We start from the raw sequence: 27,640 nt of genomic DNA, 5'->3' as shown, positions 1-27,640 counted from the left end.
CTGTGGAGTTTGATTAGGTCCCATTTGTCTATTTTGGCTTTTGTTGCCAATGCTTTTGGTGTTTTGTTTATGAAGTCCTTGCCTACTCCTATGTCCTGGATGGTTTTGCCTAGATTTCCTTCTAGGGTTTTTATGGTGCCAGGTCTTATGTTTAAGTCTTTAATCCATCTGGAGTGAATTTTAGTGTAAGGTGTCAGGAAGGGGTCCAGTTTCTGCTTTCTGCACATGGCTAGCCAGTTTTCCCAACACCATTTGTTAAATAGGGAATCCTTTCCCCATTGCTTGTTTTTGTCAGGTTTATCAAAGATTGTATAGTTGTAGATAGGTTGTGTTGCCTCCGGTGCCTCTGTTTTGTTCCATTGGTCTATATCTCTGTTTTGGTACCAGTACCATGCTGTTTTGATTGCTGTAGCCTTGTAGTATAGTTTGAAATCTGGTAGTGTGATGCCCCCGGCTGTGTTCTTTTTGCTTAGAATTGATTTGGCTATGCGGGCTCTCTTTTGGTTCCATATGAAGTTCATGGTGGTTTTTTCCAGTTCTGTGAAGAAAGTCAATGGTAGCTTGATGGGGATAGCGTTGATTCTGTAAATTACTTTGGGCAGTATAGCCATTTTCACGATATTAATTCTTCCTAACCATGAACATGGAATGTTTCTCCACCACAGACTCCACAGAAATTCAAACCATCATCAGAAAATATTACAAACAACTCTATGCACATAAACTAGTAAACCTGGAAGAAATGGATAAATTCCTGGACTCCTGTGTCCTCCCAAGCCTAAACCAGGAGGAAGCTGAAACTATGAATAGACCAATAACAAGGTCAGAAGTCGAGGCAGCAATTAAGAGCCTACCACACAAAAAAAGCCCAGGTCCAGATGGGTTCACAGCCAAATTCTACCAGACACACAAAGAGGAGCTGGTACCATTCCTTCTAAAACTATTCCAAATAATCCAAAAAGAGGGAATCCTTCCCAAATCATTTTATGAGACCAACATCATCCTGATACCAAAACCCGGTAGAGACCCAACAAGAAAAGAAAGCTTCCGGCCAATATCCATGATGAATATAGATGCAAAAATCTTCAATAAAATATTGGCAAGCCGATTGCAACAGCAAATCAAAAAACGTATTCATCACGATCAAGTAGGATTCATCCCGGGGATGCAAGGCTGGTTCAACATACACAAGTCTATATACGTAATTCACCACATAAACAGAACCAAAAACAAAAGCCACATGATTATCTCAATTGACGCAGAGAAGGCATTTGACAAAATACAACAGCCCTTTATGCTAAAAACCCTCAATAAACTTGGTATCGATGAAACATATCTCAAAGTAATAAAAGCTATTTATGACAAACCAACAGCCAATATCATACTGAATGGGCAAAAACTGGAAGCATTCCCTTTGAAATCCGGCACTAGACAAGGATGCCCTCTCTCACCACTCCTATTCAATATAGTACTGGAAGTTCTAGCCAGAGCAATCAGGCAAGAAAAAGACATAAAGGGTATTCAAATAGGAAAGGTGGAAGCCAAATTGTCTATTTGCAGACGACATGATAGTATACCTAGAAGACGCCATCGCCTCAGCCCAAAAACTCCTGAAACTGATAAGCAACTTCAGCAAAGTCTCAGGATATAAAATCAATGTGCAAAAATCACAAGCATTCGTCTACACCAATAACAGACTTAAAGAAAGCCAAATCAAGAACGAACTGCCATTCACAATTGCTACAAAAAGAATAAAATACCTTGGAATACAACTCACAAGGAACGTAAGAGACCTCTTCAAGGAGAACTATAAGCCACTGCTCAACGAAATCAGAGAGGACACAAACAGATGGAGTAACAGGTTTTTACTTGGCAGCAAATTCTCTGAAATCTGATTGGCTAGATAACTGTTACTGGCAGAGTGGAAAGCACAAAGGCAAGGAAGGCTTCTTATACTTACTGAGGCAATGAACATGTCAATGGCAGTGGCAGTGGTACCTACACATTCTCTGCATTTCATAAGCCCCATGACTCTTGCATACACGGAGAAGGAGTAAAAATGACTATCAATCAAATATGGAAACAAAAGAACAGAGGTGGTAATTTTAACATATACAAAGTAAGATTTAAGACAAAGAGGAAAGAATATTTCAGTGGGATCATTTGACCTTGATAAATGGCAAAATTGATACAGTAGTCTCCTCTTATCCACAGTTTCGATTTCCATGGTTTCAATTATTCATGATACAGAATAGTAAGATGTTGAGAGAGAGAGAGAGATGAAGAAAGCGAGGACCACATTCATATAATTTCTCTTACAGAACATTGTGATAATTGTATTTTATTATCAGTTACTGTTATCTCTTTACCTAATTTATCAATTAAACCTTATTATCATAGGTATGTATGTATAGGAAAAAGCAGTGCGTGTGTATGTATTTGAAGTTCAGTACTATCTGGGCTTCAGGGGGCCTTGGAGGGTATTCCCCAAGGACCAGGGCATTGCAGTCTTTGTCCTCAATAGTCATACAGACCTGGGGTTAAATCCTATCATGGTCTAACTGTAAAACTACACAAATTTTCCTCCTGGAGCCTCAGTTTTCATATAGGCAAAAAGGAGATAAAATATACCTTCCTCACGGGGCAGCTATGAGGCTTATATTAGCTAAAGTATGCCTAGAATTCAGTGAAAGCTGTCATGTTCATTCTACTTACTTTCCAGGAAACATGCCAAAACCACTGTTTCTTTCCTCAAGCCCTCTGCCCTTATGTTCAGTATGCTTCTTTTTGTAACCAAAAACTTTATGCTCTTTTTTTTTTTTTAAGACGGGAGTTTCGCTGTTGTTATCCCGGCTGGAGTGCAATGGCGCGATCTCGGCTCACCGCAACCTCCGCCTTCTGGGTTCAAGCAATTCTCCTGCCTCAGCCTCCCGAGTAGCTGGGACTACAGGCGCGCACCACCATGCCCAGCTAATTTTTTTTTTTGTATTTTTAGTAGAGACGAGGTTTCACCTTGTTGACCAGGATGGTCTCCATCTCTCGACCTCGTGATCCACCCGCCTCGGCCTCCCAAAGTGCTGGGATTATAGGCGTGAGCCACCGCGCCCAGCCTATGCTCTTTTCACAAAATTTATTTTTTTGCCTGAAGCTATGACATTTGAATGTTACCAAAAACTTTAAATCCACCATTTATTGAAATGAATTTTGTTACATTAAATAACTTTTTAAAAAATATATATTTTTAAAATTTCAATAGTTTTTAGGATCCAAGTGGCTTTTGGTTACATGCATGAACAGTGTAGTGGAGACGTTTAAGGCTTTTGGTTACATGCGTGAATAGCGTAGGGGAGATGTTTAAGGCTTTTGGTTACATGCGTGAATAGCGTAGCGGAGATGTTTAAGGCTTTTGGTTACATGCGTGAATAGCGTAGTGGAGATGTTTAAGGCTTTTGGTTACATGCGTGAATAGCGTAGCGGAGATGTTTAAGGCTTTTGGTTACATGCGTGAATAGCGTAGCGGAGATGTTTAAGGCTTTTGGTTACATGCGTGAATAGTGTAGTGGAGATGTTTAAGGCTTTAGTGTGATAGTCACCCAAGTAGTATCCATTGTACCCAATATGTAGTTTTTTATCTCTTAATCCTCTCCCACCCTCCCCCTTCTGAGTCTCCAGTGTCCATTATACCACTCTGTATGCCTTTGTGGTGTACCCATAGCTTAGCTTCACTTTCAAGTGGGAATATACAGCATTTTGGTTTTCCATTCCTGAGTTACTTCACTTAGAATAATGGGCCCCAGTCCCATCCAAGTTTCTGCAAAAGACAGTATTTCAGGCTGAGAGCGGTGGCTCCCTCCTGTAATCCCAGAACTTTGGGAGGCTGAGGCAGGTGGATCATCTGAGGTCAGGAGTTCCAGATAGCCTGGCCGACATAGTGAAACCCCATCTCTACTAAAAAAACAGAAAATTAGCTGGGTGTGGTGGCACATGCCTGCAATCCCAGCTACTTGGGAGGCTGAGGCAGGAGAATCGCTTGAACTCAGAAGGTGGAGGTTGCAGTGAACCAAGATTACACCTTTGCACTCCAGCCTGGGCAACAAGAGCAAAACTTTGTTTCAGAAAAAAAAAAAAACAAAAAAAAAAACAAAAAAGAAGACAGTATTTTCTGACTGAGTGGTATTCCACAGAATATATATACCACCTTTTCTTATTCCATTCATTGGTTTGTTGATGGGCACTTTGGTTGATTCCATATCTTTGCAGTTGTGAATTGTGTTGGGATAAACATGGGCATGCAGGTGTCTTTTTGATATGCAGTAGAGGAATTGCTGGATTGAATGGTAGATTTACTTTTAGTTCTTTGAGGATTCTCCACACTTTTCCACAGAGGTTGTACTAATTTACATTCCCACAAGCAGTGTATAAACATTCCCTTTTCACCACATCATTTTCATTATCTTGATTCTTCTAATCCATGAACATGAGATATATTTCCATTTGTTGGGGTCATCTATGATTTATTTCAGCAGTGTTCTGTAGTTCTTTTGTTAGGATCTCTCACTTCCTTGGTTAAATATATTCCTATTTTATTTTTTTTAAATCAGGTATTGTAAAAGGGATTGAGTTCTTCTAGGAAAGAACTCAATAGGGAAAAGACACCCTATTAAATAGTTTAGGCATTGAATCCTTTTCTAAAACTCATCTCTAGCTCTCAAGGAACTAGAGATTCAAGAATAAACCAAACCCAAAGGTAACAAGAAAATTCTTTTCCTTGAGTTCTTGATTTGTTCTCAGCTTGATCATTGTTGCTGTATAGCAGTGGTACTGATTTGTGTACACTGATTTTGTAATTCATTTATCAAATCTAGGAGTCTTTTGGAGTTTTCTAGGTATACAATCAGATCAACAGCAAAGAGAGATAGTCTGACTTTCTGTTTTCCAATTTGGATACCCCTTATTTCTTTCTCTTGCCTGATGGATCTGGTTAGCACTTTTAGTACAATTGAGTTGGAGTAGAAGAGTATAATTGAGGAGAGTTGAGTAGAGTAGAAGTGAAAGTGGGCATTCGTGTCTTGTTTCAGCTCTCAGGGGAAATGCTTTCAACTCTTCCCCATTCGGTATGATGTTGGCTGTGGGTTTATCATATATGGCTTTATCTTTTAATTTTTATTATTATTTTTTTGAGATGGAGTTTTGCTCTTGTTGCCTAGGCTGGAGTGCAATGGTGCGATATCAGCTCATTCCACAACCTCTGCCTCCTGGGTTCAAGCAATTCTGCCTCAGCATCCAGAGTAGCTGGGATTACACGCATGTACTACCATGCCTGGCTAATTTTGTATTTTTAGTAGAGATGGGGGTTTCTCCATGTTGGTCAGGCTGGTCTGGAACTCCTGACTTCTGGTGATCTGCCCACCTTGGCCTTCCAAAGTGCTAGGATTACAGGCATAAGCCACTGTGTCCGGCACATCTATGGCATTTATTATTTTGCAGTATGTTCCTTCTATGCCTAGTTTGTTGCGGGTTTTTATCAAAAAGGAATGCTGGATTTTTTTTTTTTTTTAGATGAAATCTCACTCTGTCACCAGGCTGGAGTTCAGTGGCACCATCTCAGCTTACTGCAACCTCCATCTCTTGGGTTCAAGCGATTCTCCTGCCTCAGCCTCCTGAGTAGCTGGGATTACAGGTGCATGCCACTATGCCCAGGTAATTTTTGTGTTTTCAGTAGAGACAGGGTTTCACCATGTTGGCCAGGATGGTCTTGACTTCTTGACCTTGTGATCCACCTGCCTTGACCTCCCAAAGTGCTGGGATTACAGGCATGAGCCACCACGCCTGGCCAGGTGTTGGATTTTATAAAATGCTTTTTCTGCATCTTCTGAGATAATTGTATGGTTTTTGTTTTTAGTTCTGTTTATGCGGTGAATCACATTTATTGACTTGTGTATGTTGAACCATCCCAGCATCCCTGGGATGACACCCACTTGGTCATGAAGAATTATCTTTCTGATGTGCTGTTAGATTCAGTTTGCTATATGTTGTTGAGGATTTTTGCATCTAGTTTCATCAGGGACATTTGTATATAGATTTCTTTTTTTGTTATGTCCTTTCCTGGCTTCATAGAATGAGTTAGGGAGGATTCCTTTTTTCACAATCTTTTGGAATTGGTTCAGCAGAATTGGTATCAATTTTTCTTTGAATGTCTGCTAGAATTTGGCTGTGAATCCTCTGGCCTGGGTTTTTTTTTTTGTTGTTGTTGTTGTTTTTGCAATCTCACTGTTTGTTATTGGTCTGTTCAGGATTTCTATTTCTTTCTCATTCAAGGGGTTGTATAGTTCCAGGAATTTATCTATTGCCCCTATCTTTTCTAGTTTGTGTGCATAGAAGTGTTCATAGTAGTCTCAAATGATCTTTTGTATTTCCATGGTGTTGGTTGTAATGTCTCCATTTTCATTTCTAATTGAACTTATTTGAATCATTTATCTTCTTGGTTAATCTAGCTAATGGAATATCGATTTTGTTTATCTTTTCAAGGGACCACCTTTTTGTTTCATTGATCTTTTGTATTTTTCTTTTAATTTCATTTAGTTCTGCTGTGATCTTTGCTATCTCTTCTCTTCTATTAGCTTCGGGTTTGGCTTCTTCTTATTATTATTTTATTTTATTTTTTTATTTTTTTGAGATGGAGTTTCACTCTGTTGCCCAGGCTGGAGTGCAATGGCGTGATCTCAATTCACTGCAACCACTACCACCTGGGTTCAAGAGATTCTCCTGCCTCAGCCTCCCCAGTAGCTGGGATTACAGGCATGCGCCACTATGCCTGGCTAATTTTGTATTTTTAGTAGAGATGGGGTTTCTCCATGTTGGTCAGGCTGCTCTCAAACTCCTGACCTCAGATGATCTGCCCATCTTGGCCTCCCAAAGTGCTGGGATTACAGGTGTGGGCCACTGTGCCTGGCTGGTTTATTCTCGTAGTTCCTGAAGGTATGATGTTGTCAATTTGTGAGCTTTCAGACTTTTTGATGTAGGCATTTAGCACTAAAAACTTTCCTCTTAGAACTGTTTTTTGCCGTATCCCAAAGGTTTTGATAACTTGTGTAACTATTATCATTCATTTCAAATAATTTTATTTTGAGACAAGGTCTCACTTCATCGCCCACATCCACCTTTCCTATTTTCTTCTTCTTCTTTTTTTCTTTTTTTTTTGAGATAGAGTTTCACTCTTCTCGCCCATGCCAAGAATGCAATGGCATGATCTTGCTCACTGCAACCTCTGCCTCTTGGGTTAGAATGATTCTCCTGCCTCAGCCTCTTGAGAAGCTGGAATTACAGGCCCATGCCATAATGCCCAGCTACTTTATATATATATATTTGAGACATAGTCTTGCTCTGCTGCCCAGGCTGGAGTGCAGTGGCATGATCTTGGCTCACTTCATCATCTGCCTCCTGTGTTCAAGCAATTCTCCAGCCTCAGCCTCCTGAGTATCTGGGATTAAAGCCGCACACCACCATGCCCAGATAGTTTTTGTATTTATAGTAGAGATGGGGTTTTACCATGCTGGTCATGCTGGTCTGGAACTCCTAACCTCAAGTGATCTGCCCACCATGGCCTCCCAAAATGCTGGAATTATAGGTATGAGCTACTGTACCCAAGCCCTGGCTTCAAGTGATCTCCCCATCTTGGCCTCCAAAAGTATTGGGATTACACTGTGCCCAGCCTCTGTCTCTCTCTCTCTCTCTTTTTTTGGATGGAGTGCAGTGTTGCCCAGGCTGGAGTGCAATGGCACAATCTTGGCTCACCACAACCTCCATCTCCCCAGTTCAAGCAATTCTCCTGCCTTGGCCTCCTAAGTAGCTGGGACTACGGGCATGCACCACCATGCCTGGCTAATTTTTGTATTTTTAATACAGACGGGGTTTCACTATGTTGGCCATGCTACTCTCGAACTCCTGAACTCATGATCTGTGGACTTTGGCCTCCTAAAGTGCTGGGATTACTGGCAAGAGCCACTGTGCCCAGCCTTTTTTTCTTTTCTTTTCTTTTTTTTTTTTTTTTAAGATGGAGTCTCTCCCCATTACCCAGGCTGGAGTATAGTAGTGTGATCTCAGCTTACTGCAACCTTTGCCTCCTGGGTTCAAGCTATTCTCTTGCCCCAGCCTCCCAAGTAGCTGAGATTACCGGCACCTGGTATCATGCCCAGCCAATTTTTGGTAGAGATGGGGTTTCACCATGTTGACCAGGCTGGTCTCAAACTCCTGATCTCAGGTGATCTGCCTGCCTTAGGCTCCTAAAGTGCTGGGATTACAGGCATGAGCCACTGCATATGGCCAAAAAATTAAAAAATTTTAAAAAGAAAAAGTTTCAGGCTGGGCGAGGAGCAGGAAAAAAAGTTTCAGGCTGATGGGGAGTCCTTGAGCACAGTTGCCCATTAGAAGAATCCTGCATCTTACAGGAATGCGCCTTCCTAATATCTTGCTATGCTCAGTCATGGGCTAGGAACAGCTCATTGGAAGTGTCAACACAGCAGTGGATTCAGAGCTCAGCAGCTTCTCTCTGAAGGAGGAGAACTGAGAGGCTATTTTCACAGCCTTTATATTATTTTTAGGGCTGCATAATAATTAATTGATGGAAGTATCATACTTTATTTATTCAGTCCCCTCCCAATGAACATTATTGTTATTTCAAGTCCTTTCCTATTACAAATAAGGCTTACTGAATAACTTTGTTTTACATCATCTTGCATATTTGGAGAGAGTACCACAACTTGGGCTCCTGGGGAAGCGGACTCTGAGATGAAGATGAACATATAATTTTTTTTAACTTTATTAAAATACTGAGTTTTATTTCACATGTATATTTTTGTCTCCCCACCATTTCCATGTCTGACCACCGCTACTACTATGTCCTATCATAACGTTCCATACATACTTAAAACCAAGCAAGGGGTGGAATTCTATCTTTAAAAACTATAGGCATTTTGGACAACACATTCTTGGCAATGGAACCTGGACAATATTTATCAAACACGGTAGGGAAAGTTCTCACTCTACATTATAAAAAGGACAGCCAGATATCAACTGTTAGAGAAATGAAATAAGACAGAAAACTTTTAACAAATCGTTTAAACTATTTTCTTAAAGAGACTTCCTCCACTGCCAGAGATCTTGAATAGCCTGGTCAGTAATCCGGAAGCAATTCTTCACATAATTGATGAACCTGGCTTCCACTTTGAGAAGAGAACCACCTTTTTCTATACTTTCTTGCATTTTTGCTTTAATGTATTGTACAGAACTAGGTCCTTTTGGTGTTTTAGGAGTTTTTTCCTGTTTTTGTGAAGGATTTTTGTTCTTTTGATCGTGGTGTTGATGATGGTTTTGAGTCTTTTCCATTCTGATTTGACTTTTGTGCATTTTTAGCTGGAGTACTGCATATAGATTTCTTCACTGGTAGTTTTTCTTCAGTTTCCTCATCATCAAAATCATCATCATCATCTTCTTCATCAGCAGCAAGTTTTACTTTTTTCTGTGGAATCTTGCTACCACCTCCAGGGGCAGACCGCTTTCCAGATATGCTTAAGAGTTTCACATCCTCCTCCTCTTCGTCTTCTGACTCTGCATCTTCCTCCACAGCTACTAAGTGGTGTCCACTAGTATGTACTGACCCTGAACCACACTTCAAATGTAAGACCACTGGTGGTGTTATTTCAAAGCCCCCAAGGGAAATCGTAGGCTGTACAGACATTTTCAAAGTTGCCAGTGTTACTTTAATTGGACTGCCTTCGTAATTCATTGCCTTTGCTTCAACAATGTGCAATTCATCCTTTGCACCAGCCCCTAAACTGATCATTCTTAAAGATAACTGGTGCTCGTTTTCATCATTATCCACCTTGAAGTGATCATCTTTGTCGGCCTTTAGTTCACAACCAAAAAGATAGTTCTGGGGCCTCAGGGGGCTCATGTCCATGTCCATCGAATCTTCCATCGGGTGGTGGAACGCACTTAGGTAGAAGAGAAGGCGGGCAGAGATAAACGACCACTGCTCAAAAGAACAGCCGTGCAGGATGGAATCACACCAGGATAATCAGTTTATTAGGGTGTGTCCTTCAATATCTACTGAAGGGAAAGGAGGAAGGCAGGATTGGGGAGACTGAGAAATTGGTCTGCAACTTAATGATGGGCTCAATTAACCCCACAGGTCATTTGTAACCTAGTATCCCGTTTTTAAGCTTTGTTTGTTTTTTCCCCTGTTTTCCTTCTTTGGCCCTTTGTATTACTTTTCAGTAATGAAATAGTAACCTTTATACTCCTTCTTTCCACTAGGTACCCTTCACACTTATTTCAGACTAGTGTATTTACTATGTTTGCTTAAAAGTTCCAGAGACTAAATCTTGAAACAATACAGGCTTGGCCGGGCGCGGTGGCTCACGCCTATAATCCCAGCACTTTGGGAGGCCAAGGCGGGTGGATCACGAGGTCAAGAGATCGAGACCATCCTGGTCAATGAGGTGAAACCCGTCTCTACTAAAAATACAAAAATTAGCTGGGCATGGTGGCACATGCCTGTAATCCCAGCTACTCAGGAGGCTGAGGCAGAAGAATTGTCTGAACCGAGGAGGCGGAGGTTGCAGTGAGCCGAGATTGTGCCATTGCACTCCAGTCTGGGTAACAATAGCGAAACTCCATCTCAAAAAAATAAAATAAAATAAAATACAGGCAACTATGGAAATCGCCCCCACCAGGAAATTGCTTCATGGCTACTGGAGCCTAAGATGGCGCCTACCCATTCACCAGATAGAGAAATAACTCAAGTCAAGTCATGGGAACAAGTCACACTGACTTGCACTGCCTCTGACCCCTTGCATACCCTCCATGCCAAAACCTTCCCTTCCTAAACCCTTGCATTTCACTTGGAAATTTGAAGTGGTTTCACTGAGACAATAACCTGGATTGTATTCCCCACTGCTGGCTTTGGTTTATAATAAAGTCACTCACCTTCTACCATATCTTGATCTTGCTAATTTGTTTTTGTTTTTGAGACAGGGTCTTGCTCTATCTCCCAGGCTGGAATACACTGATGCAATTATGGATCACTGCAGCCTGGACTTCCTGGGCTCAACTGATCCTCTTGCCTCAGCCTCCCAAGTAGCTGGAACTACAGATGCATGCCATGCCTAGGGAATTTTTCTATTATTTGTAGACATGGAGTATCACTATATTGCCTAGGCTAGTCTCAAACTCCTTCAAGCAATCCTTCTGCCTTGGCCTCCCAAAGTGTTGATTACAGGTGTGAGCCACAGTGCCTGGCCAATCTTGTTGATTGGTTTTGCAAGCAGCAAGTGGCCAAACCCACATTTGGTAACAATTTCAGTCCAGAAATGGGGTGAGAAATCTGGGGTTTTATACCCTGCAGTGATCAGTCATTGGATATAGGTTGCTTTGGGGAAATGGCATGACCTTAGGTGAGGTGCCACTTTAGCCAGGCAATTCCTGAAGAGGGCTGACAGCTGAAAGGTGTCTATAGCAACACTCCCAGCAACATCTTGGGAGAATAATTTCTTCCTCCCCTTCCCCTTCCTTTCCCCCTTCTCTTCTCTCTTTCCCTTCTTTCTCCCCCCTTCCTGCTTTTTTCCTTCTTTTGGAGTCTTGCTATGTTGCTCAGGGTGGTCTTGAACATCCAGTCTCAAGCAATCCTCCTGCCTCAGCCTACCAAAGTGTTAGGATTATAGACATGAGCCACCCTGCCTGGCCTGAGAATACATTTTTCAGTCTTGAAGAGGGATCTGGGAGGCAAGTCATGGCACAAGGGGCATAATAGTAGAATAAATTCCTAGATGGTCTAGTAGGATAATAGGATAAATTCTTAGATGCTGGGTCTTAGCATATCTACATTTGTGAATTTAAAAGGTGTTGTCAAAATAAAAATATAATGTATATACTGTGTATATTTTTCCAATATATACTTCCATAGGCAATGCAGAAAAATATCTGTTTCCTCTTGCCCTTGGCCAAGATGTTCTCAATCTCCTGACCTTGTGATCTATCCGCTTCAGCCTCCCAAAGGGCTGGGATTACAGGTGTTATCCACCGTGCCCGGGCCACTTTTCCACTTCCTATTTACCCCCCAAGTACATATTCTTTAAACCCTGACTCTGCAATTTACTAGCTGACTCAGTGTGTTTACATGTGAAATGGGAAAAATAGAACATGTTGGGTCTCAGAAAACAATACTCCAAAATATAGCACTTTGGCATGGTGAACTAAAGCAGCCTCCAGCTGCTGCCTCCCTGCCGCCACCATTTCTCAATCCTCTGTCACTGTAATCTCAGTAGCTGGGATTACAGGCAAGCACCACCATGCCCTGATAATTTGTGTATTTTTAGTAGAGATAGGGTTTCAGGATGTTGGCCAGGCTGGTCTCGAACTCCTGACCCCAAGTGATCAGCTCACCTAGGCCTCCCAAAGTGCTGGGATTACAAGTGTGAGCCACTACACTTGGACCATTTAGTTTCTAATGAGAATCATTTACTAACCATTTTGTGAGCATTGGCCCACTCATTTCGCCTAAAAACTATTTACTACCTCTCAAAATTGTCGCATTTTCCCCATCTTCCTCTCTCCAATGAAGAAAGGTATTTTGAACCTGATTTGATTGTTGGGTAATCATTCTCCAGCAATTCCCCTTGTTTAGGCTCATAAGACAAATTTATATAGCCTTTTCTCCTATTAATCTGCCTACTGTCAGTACATTTTCAGGAAACCTTCAGAGGGCAGAGAAGCTTTCCCTCCACCCCTACAACATACCTTATACAAATATTTTGTCGCCAGGCACAGTGGCTCATGCTTGTAATCCCAGCACTTTGGGAGCACGAGGCAGGAGGATGCCAAGGTCAGGAGTTTGAGACCAGACTGACCAACATGGTGACATCCCATCTCTACTAAAAATACAAAAATTAGCTGGGTGTGGTGGTGGGCACCTGTAAACCCAGCTACTGAGGAGGCCGAAGCAGGAGAATTGCTTGAACCCAGGAGGTGGGGGTTGCAGTGAGCCAAGACCGTGCCACTGCACTCCAGCCTGAATGACAGAGTGAGACTCCATCTCAAAAAAAAAAAAAAAAAAAAAAAAAATTGGGAGTTTGATGACATAAAAATGCAAAACCCCATATTTATAAATAGCAGGCAACTAAAAATATTCTCCATATCTTACCATCATACACTGATGACTTCTAAATTTGTACATTTAGGCCAAATTTCTTATTGGCAAGTAAAAATATTCATCTGTTTACTGGTTATGTTACTGTAAAGAGGTTGCGATCCAAACCCCCAGAGAAGGTTCTTGGAGCTCACTCAAGAAAGAACTTGGGCAGGGCGTGGTGGCGCATGCCTGTAGTCCCAGCTACTCAGGAGGCTGGAGGATCTCTTGTGTCCAGGGGTTCTGGGCTGTAGTGTGCTATGCCAATCGGGTGTCTGCACTAAGTTCGGCATCAATATGGTGACTTCCCAAGAGTGGGGGACTACCAGGTTGCCTAAGGAGGGGTGAACCGGCCCAGGTCAGAAATGGAACAGGTCAAAACTCCCGTGCTGATCAGTAGTGGGATTGCACCTGTGAATAGCCACTGCACTCCAGCCTGGGCAATATAGCGAGACCCTGTCTTAAAAAAAAGAAAGAAAGAAAGAATTTGGGGCAGGATGTGGTGGCTCACGCCTGTAATCCCAGCATTTTGGGAGGCTGAGGCAGACAGATCACTTGAAGTCGGGGGTTCAAGACCAGCCTGACCAACATGGAGAAACCCTGTGTCTACCAAATAGATAAAAGTTAGCCAGGTGTGGTGGGGTGTGTATGTAATCCCAGCTTCTTGGGAGGCTGAGGCAGGAGAATTGCTTGAACCCGGGAGACAGAGATTGCAGTGAGCTGAGATTACACCATTGTACTCCAGCCTGGGCAACAAGAGTGAAACTCCACTTCAAAAAAAGAAAAAATTTGGGTGAGTCCATAAAGTGAAAGCAAGTTTACTGGAGAAGTAAACAAAAGAATGGTTGCTCCATAGGCAGAACAGAGATATGGGCTGCTCCACTGAGTATACTTATAGTTATTTCTTGATTACGTGATAAACAAGGGGTGGATTATTCACAAGTTGTCTGGGAAAGAGGTGAGGATTTCCTGGAAGAGCTCCTCCTCTTTTTAAACTTTATAGGGTAACTTCTGAAGTTACCATGGCATTTGTAAACCATCATCGCGCTGGTGGGAGTGTCTTTTAGCATGCTAATACATTATAACTAACATACAATGGGCAGCCAGGAGTGCAGAGGTCAGTGAGTAGACCAGAGGTCGGCATCCTGGTTTTGGTGGGTTTTGGCCAGCTTCTTTTTTTTTTTTTTTTTTTTTTTTTAATTTTTTATTGGATTGTAGGTTTTGGGGTACATGAGCAGAGCATGCAAGACAGTTGCGTAGGTACACACATGGCAGTGTGCTTTGCTTTTCTTGCATCTGGTTTTATCAGTGGAGTCTTTGTGATCTGTATCTTATGCTGGCTTCCTATCTCATCCTGTGACTAAGAATGCCTAACCTCCTGGGAATGCAGCCTAGCAGGTATCAGCCTTATTCTACCCTATTCAAGATGGAGTTGCTGTAGTTCAAATACCTGACAGTTATTTCTATCCTGATGCCCCTGTAGGCACTTTGAATTCAATATGCCCCAGCCAAGCTTATCTTTCTCTCAAAAATTGCTCCCATCCCTGAGTTTCCTAACTTTCCAATATTTCTACCTTATTGAGGTAAAATTTCTCAAAGTTATCTTGGATTCTTCCCTCTCTTTTAATCCAACATTTAATTAGTAATTACTAAGTCCTGTTAAATTTTATTCCTAAATAATTCTAGCATGTGCCTTTTTTCTCATAGTCAGCACTGTTCTTCTGTGGTTCAGATCCTTGTTTCCACCATACTATTGCAATAGCTTCTTTACTAGTCTCGCTTTCCTCTAATTGATCCTAAACACTTTTGTCACAGAATTTGTTTAATACACAAGGCTTATTATAGTTCTCCTTAGCTCAAAAGTCTTGAATAGCTCCCTCCCTCTAGTTTTCCAGCTTCTTTCTAAACCTAGCAGGCAATTCACTATTAACTTTCTTTATCTACCACTTCCTGTAGAATTGAGCTTTCCCAGCCAGGTGTGGTGGCTTGCGCCTGTAATCCCAGCACTTTGGGAGGCTGAGGCAGGTGGATCACAAGATCAGGAGTTTGAGACCAGCCTAGCCAATATGGTGAAACTCCCATCTCTACTAATAATAAAAAAAATTGCTGGCCGTGGCAGCGGGCACCTGTAGTCCCAGCTACTCGGGAGGCTGAGGCAGGAGAATCACTTGAACCCAGGAGGCGGAGGTTGCAGTGAGCCCACATCACGCCATTGCACTACACAGCCTGGGCAACAGCGCAAAACTCTGTCTTAAAAAAAAAAAAAAAAATTGACCTTTCCCATCTTTGTTCTCCTAATGAATGTGTTATGTCCTATCCTAGCACGAATCCTGTTTAAGTGTGTATCCCAAGCACTTGAGACACTAGGCCCACCACTACAGGGGAGGAAACCCTTCTAGATGCTTCAATATCTTGAAGAATCACAGTTAATTGATATGAGTCAAGTTACCAGAAGAAAAACAATTTTAATTACATATGTTTGCACAAGAGTCCCACAAAATGTGGGACTCAAAGAAGGGCCAGATGTTTGACACTTACATTACATCCTGACCTCAGGAAGTGGGACCCTGCATGGTGGCACAAACCTGTAATGCCTGCTACTCAGGAGTTTGAGGCAGGAGGATCCTTGAGCCCAGGAGCTGGAGGCCAGCCTGGGCAACAAGGCAAGGCCAGTCTCTCTTCAAAATAAAAGTAAGGCTTGGGGCTTTCAGGGGTGGTGGAGACAAGTTAAGGGAGAATAAGATGAGAAAATAGAAGGTGAATAAAGGTTGACGTTTATGCAGATAAAAGTACTCCAGATGATAAAAGTAAACTAGGAGCAGCTCTCTTTCTGGTACAGATTCCTTTAATTATGAAAATTTCCTTTAGAAATGTAAATTTCTCTTCACAAAAGGAGAGTTTTGTCCTTTATTTTGGGCAGTAGAGGGAAAAGTGAAGCATTTTCCTGTGTGGCTGGATCTTCATTTATTTTTGCTTAAAGAAATCAATATGCCCTAGTGGCATATTGTGGGGTGCATATTCTGGACTCCTTCAGTTATAATTTGGGGTGGTGTGTCCTGAGACCCAATATAATGAAATCAATCAACGTTCACCCTAACTAAAGGAGCGCTCTTAAACATTCTAGGAGAACCTCAGCATCATGCATAGGCTGGAAAAAATCCTTTACAAGTCAACCCAAAGGATCGTTTTAAAACGTGCTTCCTCCAGGCACTTTCAATTATTCTTAAACAGATGGCCAAAGCCTGGCTTCGGGAACCGCATATGCTAAGAGAAAATTGACTAGAGCTCCAAAAAAATGATGATTGGCTGCCGGGGCTCAGAAGTTGCAGGTTCTCCTCTGGTCAAGGCAGGAACTAAGAAACTGCTGAAGCTTCAGTTTTTGAAATACGGTTTTTGCATCGTAAAGAAAAAAGATCAACCTATCAGGAAGAACCGAGCACATCCAATCACCAATCAAGAGCGGGAAAGAAGCCAAAGCTTGGGGATACCCACGCACCAACCAGGACGTCATTCTCCATCCCCCGACAATGAGCAGCGGGATCGAAGGCGGGGCAGTAGGCGGACCCATTGCCCTAGACAACAAACAAGCTGCGGTACAACTGTCCTGACCAGCCCTCCCCTCCCAAGCCACTGCAGCCAACCCCGTAGCAAGGTGGCGATTTAATGCTTTCCATTCTCTACGCGTGGGGATAGTTACAGTGAAGTATCCCCTTCTCACTAGAGTAAGGCACTGCTTTCCGGTGCCTTTCCGAAATCCGCAGCCTTCCCGAAATCCGCAGCAAGCACACTAGAACTTTGAGCTTTCTGCCTTCACAGGAACCGGGATCCCGGCGCCACCTGAGGGGGGCGGGGGTGGGTGGGTAGCTGCTGCGCAGGCGCATATGCCTTGTAGGGGCGAGGCTGTGGCGGCCCGAGGTAACCTGGGAGCTGTATTTCTTAGGCTGATAAAACCGCCCGGGTCGCCGCGGCCTTCGAGACTACGTTTCCCAGGAGCCTCCGCAACCATAGGGCGGGCCGGCGGGTTCGTTAATGAGCTCGAGGAAGCCACGGCGCGGCCCACCAGGTTCCAAAACAAGGAAATGAAGGGGGGAGGCGGGACTGGGGGTGCCTGCGGGAGCCGCTGCCGCCGCCGTCGCGGAGGAGGAGGAGGAAGAGGTGGAGGAGGCGGCTGCCTCGGCCGCCGAGGAGTTCCTTGCTGAAGGCGGACCGCGGAGCGGCGGGCGGCGGGCGGCGCGCGCGCGCGCCCGAGAGGCGGCTGTTGGAGAAGTGGAGCGGCGGTCGCGGGGGGAGGAGGAGGAGGGACTGAGCGGCAGCGGCCCCCGCGTCCCGTGCCTCTATGGGGGAAGCAGACAATGGATTATGATTTCAAGGCGAAGCTGGCGGCGGAGCGGGAGCGGGTGGAGGATTTGTTTGAGTACGAAGGGTGCAAAGTGGGACGCGGCACCTACGGGCACGTCTACAAGGCGAGGCGGAAAGATGGGTAAGAGCAGGGTCGGGAGGAGTAGGCTCGCTCGGGTCCTCGCCCTGCCCGCCACCGGGCGGGATGGGTGGGTCGGAGCCCTGTCGGCCGTGCGCGAGGGGCGAGGCGGAGGGGGTCGCGAGGCGGCGTCCGGAGATGGACTCCGAGGGGCGCCGGTTCCGCCCGCCTCCCCCGCGCGGCCCCGTTGCGCCCCTCGAACTCCTGCGGCGCAGCGGGGTCCGAGGCGTCGGTCCCGTCCCAGAGGGGCGCCCTCCAAGTGGTCGGAGACGGCGGCGGGACTCGAGTTAGGACCACGGTGGAGGAGGAGTTTGTGGGGTCTGGCCTCGGGGGAACGCAGCGGGCAGTGAGAGCTCTGCCGCGGAGTTACCTCTCCGGCCCTGGGTAGTGACGGTCGTTGTGGAACTTCCAATCGGCTGAGCGCCTCGCGGGGGCGGCGGTTTGAAACCTCGCTTGGGAGGCCGCCTTGGGAACACGGCCTGGGGTCCTCGCCAGCCCCGCGACTCTGACTCGGGCACCGCCGCCCCGAGCCGCGATCTCCGACCCTGGGGCTGGCCGGCCAGTTGGCCCCTCGGTGCAGTCCTCCTATCCCTGTTGTTTGCCCGGCGGATTTCTTATTCTCACATTCTGAATTGCGTATCTTCCCCCTCAAAGGAGACCTCCTCTCGGGCCAGCTGCGTTTCGCACGCGGTAACTTAAGAGTTGGCTCAGTTCTCTGCTACCCACCCTGTACCCCGTAGCCCCTTGGGTATCTTGGGAATTTTGTCCTCTACTCCATCCTCTGCGAGATGACTGCGGGCTGGAACTTATCGAGTACCTAGATTATCTAGAAGGGAATGAGTGGCAGCTGGCCCTGAACCTGTGTTTTTCCAGGAATTGAGGGAGAACTGTAAGAACACCTTGGGAAGCTTTTACTGATTGTCCTTTTAGGATAAGAAGAGCTGGATAAGGTATTGAGAATGCATATCCTTCCTTGATCCTGGAGGGCAGACAGCAGCTACTGCAGGACTGGTGGAACCAGCTCCTTGGCAGGAATTACCCTCCTCCAAGGTTAGGGACCCAGGAAGATAACCCTGTCCAGCATAGACTTTAAAGGGAGTCAAACTGTCTACGGAAGAGAATTGTAACGGAACATTTCTGAATAAACTGATCAGCCACAATGACGTTAGTAACATTTGAAGTGCCGCTTATCTTTGTGCACGCTGTTATAATTTGATGTGGTTGGTATATGAACTCTAGGACTAAAGTAGGTTATGTGCGTATGCACTAATTTCATAAAACAAAGCTCTATAAAGTGCTTTATCATAAGGTATCGTGAAAATTGCAAAGTACTATCCAAGTATAAAGGATTATTATTGCGGAGTTTTTTTATCTTGTAATAACTGAACAGGCTTCAAGGTATCAATTGTTTCTCATAATTCCTTTAATTACCAGGTGTCCTTGAATGCTTATTATGGAATGTGAGGTACTGTAATTAACATATTTTGGTTTTGGAATATCCACTCTACCTGTTATACTAGTGTTCTTGGAGAAATCTTATCAGATATATTTGGGGAAAGCACATCAGTTTTCCTGTTTGGACATTGTTAATCAACCTGAGGTCGGTTTTTCCCATACTCCTCATGCTAACTTTGTAATATACTTTAGGTTTAAAAAAATGTTTCTTAGTGGGTTTTTATTTTGGGTTTTGTTAAAGTAGCTTTCTTTTATTAGGGAACTTTTGAGAAGTTAAAAATTCTGCTTCCGAATTGTATTTGAATAGTATGGGCTTAAAACAAAAAACAGATAATACCTGCTTCTATTCTTTTTGAATATTCTCCCCTCTAATAAAGTATTTGATGTGAATGCACTTCCTTTTTGAGTGAAATTTGTTAATTAGAATTAATAAAGCTTCTTTAGTAGAGTAAGATTAGTTTGTGTGTCTTCAAAATATAATGCTCTTTTTTCTAAAAAAAAAAATCTTAGGATCTGAAAGCATTAGTTAAAATCACTATGTAACATGTAAAAAAAAAATACCATAATAAAGGCTTTTTTCCTGGATGACAAATTTGGTTGAGATTTGCAACTTTACAGTAAACACCCACATCTCTTGTGGGTTGGTAGTGGGATTAGTTTTATGTTCATTGATACCAGTAATTTGAAAGAACATCTGTGTCCTGTGGGTTCATGTATTAAAAAAAACAACTTTTTAAAAATTGTTTTAGATTGAGACAGATTTGCATAGTAAAGGATTTTACACTCTGATCATGGTAGATTACAGTTTAGCTCTTTCCAGATTTTATTTTGGTTAACTCAGAAAATGCATACTGCTATTTAAGGGAGCTAGAAATCACACAGGTTACATTAAAGAGAAATGATTCTGGTGTATTTAATGTATATAACCAAAGCGTTGTTCAGGTCTTGAGAAGAAATATTGGAAGAAATAACTTGACATAAAATATAATTGTTTAATACAGTTTACAAAATCTCAAATGTTATTCCCTTGAAGTATGACTTTAATTTAGGCAATGTTAATTATTATTATTTTTTGAGATGGCATCTTACTCTCGCCGAGGCTGGAGTGCAGTGGCCCAATCGGCTCACTGTAACCTCTGCCTCTTAGGTTTAAGCTATTCTTCTGCCTCAGCCTTCTGAGTAGCTGAGACTACAGGAGCCCGCCACCATGCCCAGCTAATTTGTATTTTTAGTAGAGATGGAGTTGTACCATATTGGCCAGGCTGGTCTCAAACTCCTGATCTCGTGATCTGCTCACCTCAGCCGTCCAAAGTGCTGGGATTGCAGGCGTGAGCCACTGCGCCTGGCCCTATGCAGTGTTAATTATATTACATAAATTTATAACAAGCTGGAAATGCAAGATTTGTCTGAGTTTTTTACCTTTAATTAAAGATGTTCTTTGTTCACCTTTTTGTTTTGAAAGAGAAGCTTTTGACCCAACTCTCCTTTTTATTTAGTATTTATACTTTTGAATATTTTTTAGTGGAGACAGTGTCTTGCTGTGTTGCGTGAGCTGGTCTTGAACTCCTGGACTCAAGTGATCCTCTTGCCTCAGCCTCCCAAAGTGCTGGGATTACAAGCATGAGCCACTGTGCTGGACCTCCAACTCTTTTTCTTAAAAAAAAAAAAAAAATCCAGCTTAAAAGTTGTTCTTATTTGTTTTTTGTTGTGTAGAGACAGGGTCTTGCTGTGTTGTTCAGGTTGAACTCCTGGCCTCCCAAAGTGCTGGCACTACAGGCTCATGCCACCACACCTGGCCAAATGTTATACTTGAGGAGAAACAAGTTCAGAATATTTCTGAACTTTTTAATACAAGCAAGAATTCATAAAATAATTTTTATTCATTATTAATAAGTCACACATGACAATTTATGGTTACAGATTTCAAGACTGCATTTCTCCAGTTTGAAACATTTAAAAATTTGATTGATAAAGGAATATTGTTAAAAAGTTCTTTTATCGGCTGTGCCCTGTGACTCAAGCCTATAATCCCAGCACTTTGGGAAGCTGAGGAGGGTGGATCACATGAGACTGGGAGACCAGCCTCAGCAACAAGACGAAACCCCATCGCTACTAAAAATACAAAAATAAGCTGAGCGTGGTGGCATGTGTGGCTGACACAGCTTGTAGAGTTTGTTTCTTCAGGGTTTCAAATGAGTGGTTGATGACTACATAATGTATGTCATGAAATTATTCACAAATAATAAGTATATGTAGATGCATATAGGTAAACCGATAGTATTTGCCTTTGATGGGTTTTTCACAACCGGTTTGTAATTAAATTAGATTATTTTATTTGCATTTTAATTGGACACTTACAGAACATTGAAGATTTATCAGTATGATTAGAGTATTAGAACTTTACAAAGTTTAAGATCATCTAGTTCAATTTCCTCTTTTTACAAATGAGAAACCTAGAGCTTTGAGAGGTTAATTGTCATGCTCACAGTCTCACAGCAGAGATAGCCACATCTAACTCAGCCTTCTTGCATTTTCCTTCCTGATACCATGGGAGAGAAAACAAAAAAAGATCATCTTACCTCCAGTCTTGATAACTTAATAAACTTTTTTCCATGCCAAAATTGCATTTATACCAAAAAATATGAAAAAGGGAAATTATCACATATAAAGGACATTTACAAAGTGGGAGTGCAGGAGTGTAGATTGTACTGCATGTAGCTGCTGCTTTTCATCTGCTTTTTTCTTCATCTTCACTGTCAACACTTTTGGCCATTATTTCTGATTTGGATAGTAGCTGATTGGTCTTTCACTATAGTCCAAGATCCAAATTGCTGCTAGTGTCATTTTCCTATAAAATCCTGTCATATCTCTTTTTGGAAAACTCTTACGTTTGCTATGGCTTATACTATCACATCCAATCTCTAATCTTTCTCTCCTCTTTCTCCTTGCATGAATCGTACTTGAGACTTAGATCCAATCTTAGTTCCTTAGTTTGGCATGTACGGACATTTGCATTCAGACCTTGAAGTCTGTAGTCTTGATACCTGCCGCCGTTTCTTTTTTTCCAGTGCATTCAAGCTGTATACTTCTGTAGCATTGAACTCATATTATCTGGCACTTAAGTCCTTTTATGTCTCATTTTCTTTGTTCTACATTCAGTCTAGAATGGTGTAGCTGTGCCATTCCTTCTTCCCTGTTTTACCTTACTCTTACAACCCTGTCAAACTGCTCATACTTCAATACCCAACTCAAATAGCTTTCCCCCTCAAAGCCTTCTCTTACTCAGTGTACTCCTTAGCTGTGTTTCCACCCCTTTGTTCTTACCTATATAAAGTCACTATAGGTGATTCTCATATGCCTCATAGATTGCTAGCTGCAAAAGGATCATTATTCTATTTCTAGTGCTTTGTAAAGAGTTGGGCACATAATACTCAAAATTATATTCAATTAAAAATGCTCTTCATTGGTAGATATGTTTCACTGATCTTAAAAGCAGACCAAATTCCTTTAAAAATGTAAGTTTATTTGCTTTTCTTAAAAAGCAGTGTTTTCGGTAATTGTTTTGAAAGCCTGAAAGAGTGATGTTACTTAGTTGGGTAGATGTAAATATTTCTAGTGTATTTTTTCTAAGAAATGTGCTGCTTTTCCAAACAGGTGATAAATTTCTTTTTTCTTTTCTCTTGAGATGGTCTTACTCTGTCACCAAGGCTGGAGTGCAGTCATGCAGTCCTAGTTGACTGTAGCCTTGAACTCCTGGGCTCAAGTGATTCTCCTGCCTCAGCCTGCTGAGTGGCTAGGACCACAGGTGCACATGCTGGCTAATTTTGTTGTTCTGCAGAGATGACGTCTCACTGCGTTGCCCAAGCTGGTCTCAAACTCCTGGGCTCCAGTGATCCTCCTGCTTTAGCCGCCAGAAGTGCTGGGATTACAAACATGAGCCACTGTGCCTAGCCCATTTGAAAAAAATAGATACTGCTAAGAAAAATAGGCATATTTTTGGGAAATAGTAAGCATTATTTTCTCTTAGCCAGCTCTTTTAGAATTGCTAGACTAGTAATCTGTTTTCTGTGCTTCTACTAGCTATTTTATAGAGAAGCTTAGAAAGTATCAGTATTTAAATACATTTTAGGAAATCTTTTGGTTTTATGGATTTATGGTAAAAAAGTATCTTTAACACTTAGCAAATGAAGTGGACATTGGTTTATGTTTAACTGATTTGTTATTTTTGCAATGCAAGCCTTCAAAAACTTCTTGAGGCCCAAGGGAAATTAATGTTTTCTTTTTCGGCTGGGTGCAGTGGCTCACACCTGTAATCCCAGCATTTTGGGAGGCTGAGGCTGGCTGATCACAAGGTCAGGAGTTCAAGACCAGACTGGCCAACATGGTGAAACCCCCATCTCTACTAAAAAATAAAAAAAAAAATTAGCTGGGCATGGTGGCTTGTGCCTGTAATCCCAGCTACTTGGAGGCTGAGGTAGGAGAATGCTTTCTTTTTCAATGAAATTTGATAATCTAGAGCAGTGGTAGGCAAACCTTTTCTGTAAAGAAACAGATTCTAAATATTCTGGGCCTTTTGGGCCATACTGTCTCTGTTGCAATTACTTAACTCTATTGTAGTGCCAAAGCATCCACAGATAGTACATAAACCCATATGGAAAGGATGGCTGTGTTCCAATAGACCTTTATTTGCACAAATAAATGGTTGGCTGAATTTGGTCTGCAGGTTGTAGTTTGCTGACCCCTGGTGTAGAGCACTGATGTTCAATAGAACTTTCTGCAGTGATCTGAAAATGTTCTGCATCCGTGCTGTCCATTATGCTAGCCGCAAGCCACACCCGGGTATTGATTACTGGAATGTAGTTAGTGTGATTGAGAAATGAATTAGTAGCTATTACATTGGACTGTGTAGGTTTAGAGTCTTTGGATGAGTGGCTTAGTAACAAATAATTCTCTGATCCATCAAGTGACCTTTCAATAAAAATGTACAAACGAGGATATGGATGAATAGGAAAACTATTATCTCTTCTCTCAAATTATAGGAGAAATATTAAGACTGAAATAGCTTGATAGAGCAAACCAGTACTTGAAGAGCTATCAATTTATGAATGGAATCAAGGACATTTTATTAGTGTTTCAAAAAAGTATTTTATGGCTGGATGAGGTGGGAGAAATTCTTGAGCTCAGGAGTTTGAGGCTATAATGTGCTATGGTGATGCCACTGCACTTCAGCATGGGCAACAGAATGAGACTGTTAAAAAGATATAAAAAAACATGTTTGTGGCTGGGTGCAGTGGCTAATGCCTGTAATCCCAGCACTTTGGGAGGCTGAGGTGGGCAGATGATGAGGTCAGGACTTTGAGACCAGCCTGGCTAACTTGGTGAAACGTTGTCTCAACTAAAAATACAAAAATTAGCCGGGTGTGGTGATGGGCACCTGTAATCCCAGCTAGTTGGGAGTCTGAGGCAGGAGAATCACTTGAACCCGGGAGGCAGAGGTTGCAGTGAGCCGAAACTGCGCCATTGCACTCCAGCCTGGGCGACAGAGCAAGATTCCATCCCAAAAAACAAAAGTTTGTAAATAGTATATATGTGTAAAAATATGCAATGTGGCTGGATGCGGTGGCTCATGCCTATAATCCCAGCACTTTGGGAGGCCGAGGTAAGATCACTTGAGGCAAGGAGATCAAGGCCAGCCCTGCCAACAACAAAAACCCCATCTGTACTAAAAACACAAAAAATTAGCCAGGTGTGGTATTACGTACCTGTAATCCCACTAAGGTACAACAATTGCTTGAACGCAGGAGGCAGAATATTGCATCACTGTACTCCATAGTGGGTGAGGGTGAGACACTGTCTCAAAAAAACAAAAACAAACCACCAGTGTAAGATAAGTCATTCCTTTCCCAGCTATCGTTTCCCTTTTTTAGAGGCAGCCATTCTTGGTTATCCTTTCAGAGGGATTTTCTTCTGGGGTATGTGCATGTGTGTTAACTTAAAGGTGTCATTAAATATGACATGCTAGTGTGCTGCACACTTCTCTGTTTTTAGATCATGGCTCACTGTAGCTTTGACTGCTTGGGCTCAAGCAATTCTGTCGCTTGGGCTCAAGCAGTTGTTACCTCAACCTCCTAAGTAGCTGGAACTACAAATGTGGGCCATGCCCAGCTGTTTTGTTTGTTTTCATTTTTTTCAAATTATCTGTAGAGATAAGGTCTTGCTATGTCTCCCAGGAACTCCTGCCTTCCCAAAGTGCTGGGGTTATAGGCATAAGGCATTATACTTGGCCCTATTTTAATTTTAATTTTTTTGTTTATTTTTGAGATGGAATTTTGCTCTTGTTGCCCAGGCTGGAGTGCAATGGTGCAATCTTGGCTCATCGCAACTTCTGCCTCCCAGGTTCAATGGATTCTCCTGCCTTAGACTCCAGAGTAGCTGGGATTACAGGTATGCGCCACCATGCCCGGCTAATTTTGCATTTTTTTTTTTTGAGACAGAATCTTGCTCTGTCACCAGGCTAGAGTCATGTAGCAATCTCACCTCGCTGCAACCTCTGTCTTCCTGGTTCAAACAATTCTGTCTCAGCCTCCTGGATAGTAGGGACTACAGGCGCATGTCATCAAGCCCAGCTAATTTTTGCATTTTTAGTAGAGACTGTGTTTCACCATGTTGACCAGGATGATCTCCATCTCTTGACCTTGTGATCCACCAGCCTTGGCCTCCCAAAGTGCTGGGATTACAGGTGTGAGCCACTGTGCCTGTCCTATTTTTATTTTTTATATTTTTTTGAGACGGAGTTTCGTTCTTGTTACCCAGGCTGGAGTGCAGTGGTGCGATCTCGGCTCACCGCAACCTCCGCCTCCTGGGTTTAGGCAATTCTCCTGCCTCAGCCTCCTGAGGCATACGCCACTGTGCCCTGCTAATTTTTTGTATTTTTAGTAGAGATGGGGTTTCACCATATTGACCAGGATGGTCTTGATCTCTTGACCTCGTGATCCACCCGCCTCAGCTTCCCAAAGTGCTGGGATTACAGGCGTGAGCCACCGCGCCCGGCCCTTGGCCTATTTTTACTTTTAATTATTTATTGAGATGGAGTCTTGCTCTGTAACCCAGGCTAGAGTGCAGTGTCAAGATCTTGGCTCACTGCCACCTCCATCTCCCAGGTTCAAGCAATTTTCCTGCCTTAGCCTCCCAGATAGCTGGGACTACAGGCACACACTAGCACACCCAGCTAATTTTTTGTATTTTTAGTAGAGACAGGGTTTCACCATGTTGGCCAGGCTGGTCTCAAACTCTTGACCTCAAGTGATCCATCTGCCTCGGCCTCCCAAAGTGCTGGGATTGCAGGCGTGAGCCACCATGCCTGGCCCATATTTTTAATCTTAAACATTACTTAAATATCATGACATATCTATGTAGAGATACCTTGTTTCTCTGAATAGTTTTGTTACATCCAGTTATATTGACTGACGTCATTGGGTCTCTCCAGTCTTTCGCTTGTTCTAACACTGAAGTGAATATCCTAGTAAGCACAGCATTTTGTACCCATTAATGTGTTAAATTCCTAGAAGCTGTTTATCTTTGGAAATAATGGCTTGGAATGGTTTACTAATATGGTGATGTATAAGATATAAATATCTAAAGACTGGAGATGGGGGGTTGGCTAAGAATAAAGAAGTGAAATGTTAAGACTAATAATTTTTTTTTTGAGATCTTTTTGCCCAGGCTGGAGTGCAGTGGCACGATCTTGGCTCACTGCAACCTCTGCCTCCCAGGTTCAAGTGATTCTTCTGTCTCAGCCTCCCAAGTAGCTGGGATTACAGGAATGTGCCACCATGCCCGGCTAATTTTGTATTTTTTAGTAGAGGTGGGGTTTCACCATATTGGCGAGGCTGCTCTCGAATTCATGACCTCAGGTAATCTGCCCACCTCGGCCTCCCAAAGTGCTGGGATTACAGGTATGAGCCACTGCACCCGGCTGACAATAATAATTAAAACATCCGCATGTAGGCAACCATGTAAAAGAAAAAAAAAATAATTAAAATGTGAAAATGAGCTACAAATAATTTGTTAAGGGAAGCACAACTTTTTGTTTTTTTTTTTTGAGACAGAGTTTCATTTTGTTGTACAGTCAGGGGTGCAGTGGTATGATCTTGGCTCACTTGCAACCTCCACCTCCAGGTTCAAGCTACTTTCTTAAGCTACTGTTTTAGCAGCATGAGAAAGGTGTGTCTCTGAGTTTTACATAGGAAGAGTAGCTCCATGGAAAGGTTTTAATGCAATCTATGCCAATGTTGATGAATTGTTTTTATTTTTGAAGTATATAAAATATTTTGTACTCTATTTTTGAACTTGATATGCTAGACAAGTAAGTTAACATGTGGTGTAAATTATGTACAGTTGACCCTTGAACAGCAGGAGTTTGAACTGCCTGGGTCCACTTACACACGGACTTGTGAAACCTGCCTATATGAGGGCTGACTTTTTGTATAGGCGGGTTCTCCAGGGCCAACTGCAGGACCTGAGTG

At 42.7% G+C, this 27,640-nt stretch overlaps 1 protein-coding gene and 1 pseudogene across 8 annotated transcripts in view; one reads left to right on the top strand and one right to left on the bottom strand.

Annotated features, from left to right (window-relative positions):
- Window positions 1-8,808: 8,808 nt before the first annotated feature.
- LOC100411042 (nucleophosmin pseudogene) lies at window positions 8,809-11,038 on the bottom strand (annotated as a pseudogene).
- Window positions 11,039-17,194: 6,156 nt separating this feature from the next.
- Window positions 17,195-27,640, top strand: part of CDK19 (cyclin dependent kinase 19) — a 211,267-nt gene continuing 200,821 nt past the window's right edge. For 5 of the 8 annotated variants that reach the window (XM_035296523.3, XM_078369947.1, XM_035296524.3 and 2 more), the window contains exon 1: window positions 17,257-17,663. In XM_035296523.3, the coding sequence (XP_035152414.1) occupies window positions 17,536-17,663 (128 nt within the window). In that variant the 5' untranslated portion in view covers window positions 17,257-17,535. The other 3 variants (XM_054254329.2, XM_035296518.3, XM_054254330.2) reach the window with 1 other exon arrangement.

This window comes from Callithrix jacchus, chromosome 4, assembly GCF_049354715.1.
Source record: "Callithrix jacchus isolate 240 chromosome 4, calJac240_pri, whole genome shotgun sequence".
Taxonomy (NCBI): domain Eukaryota; kingdom Metazoa; phylum Chordata; class Mammalia; order Primates; family Cebidae; genus Callithrix; species Callithrix jacchus.
This window is presented reverse-complemented; position numbering and strand designations above follow the sequence as displayed.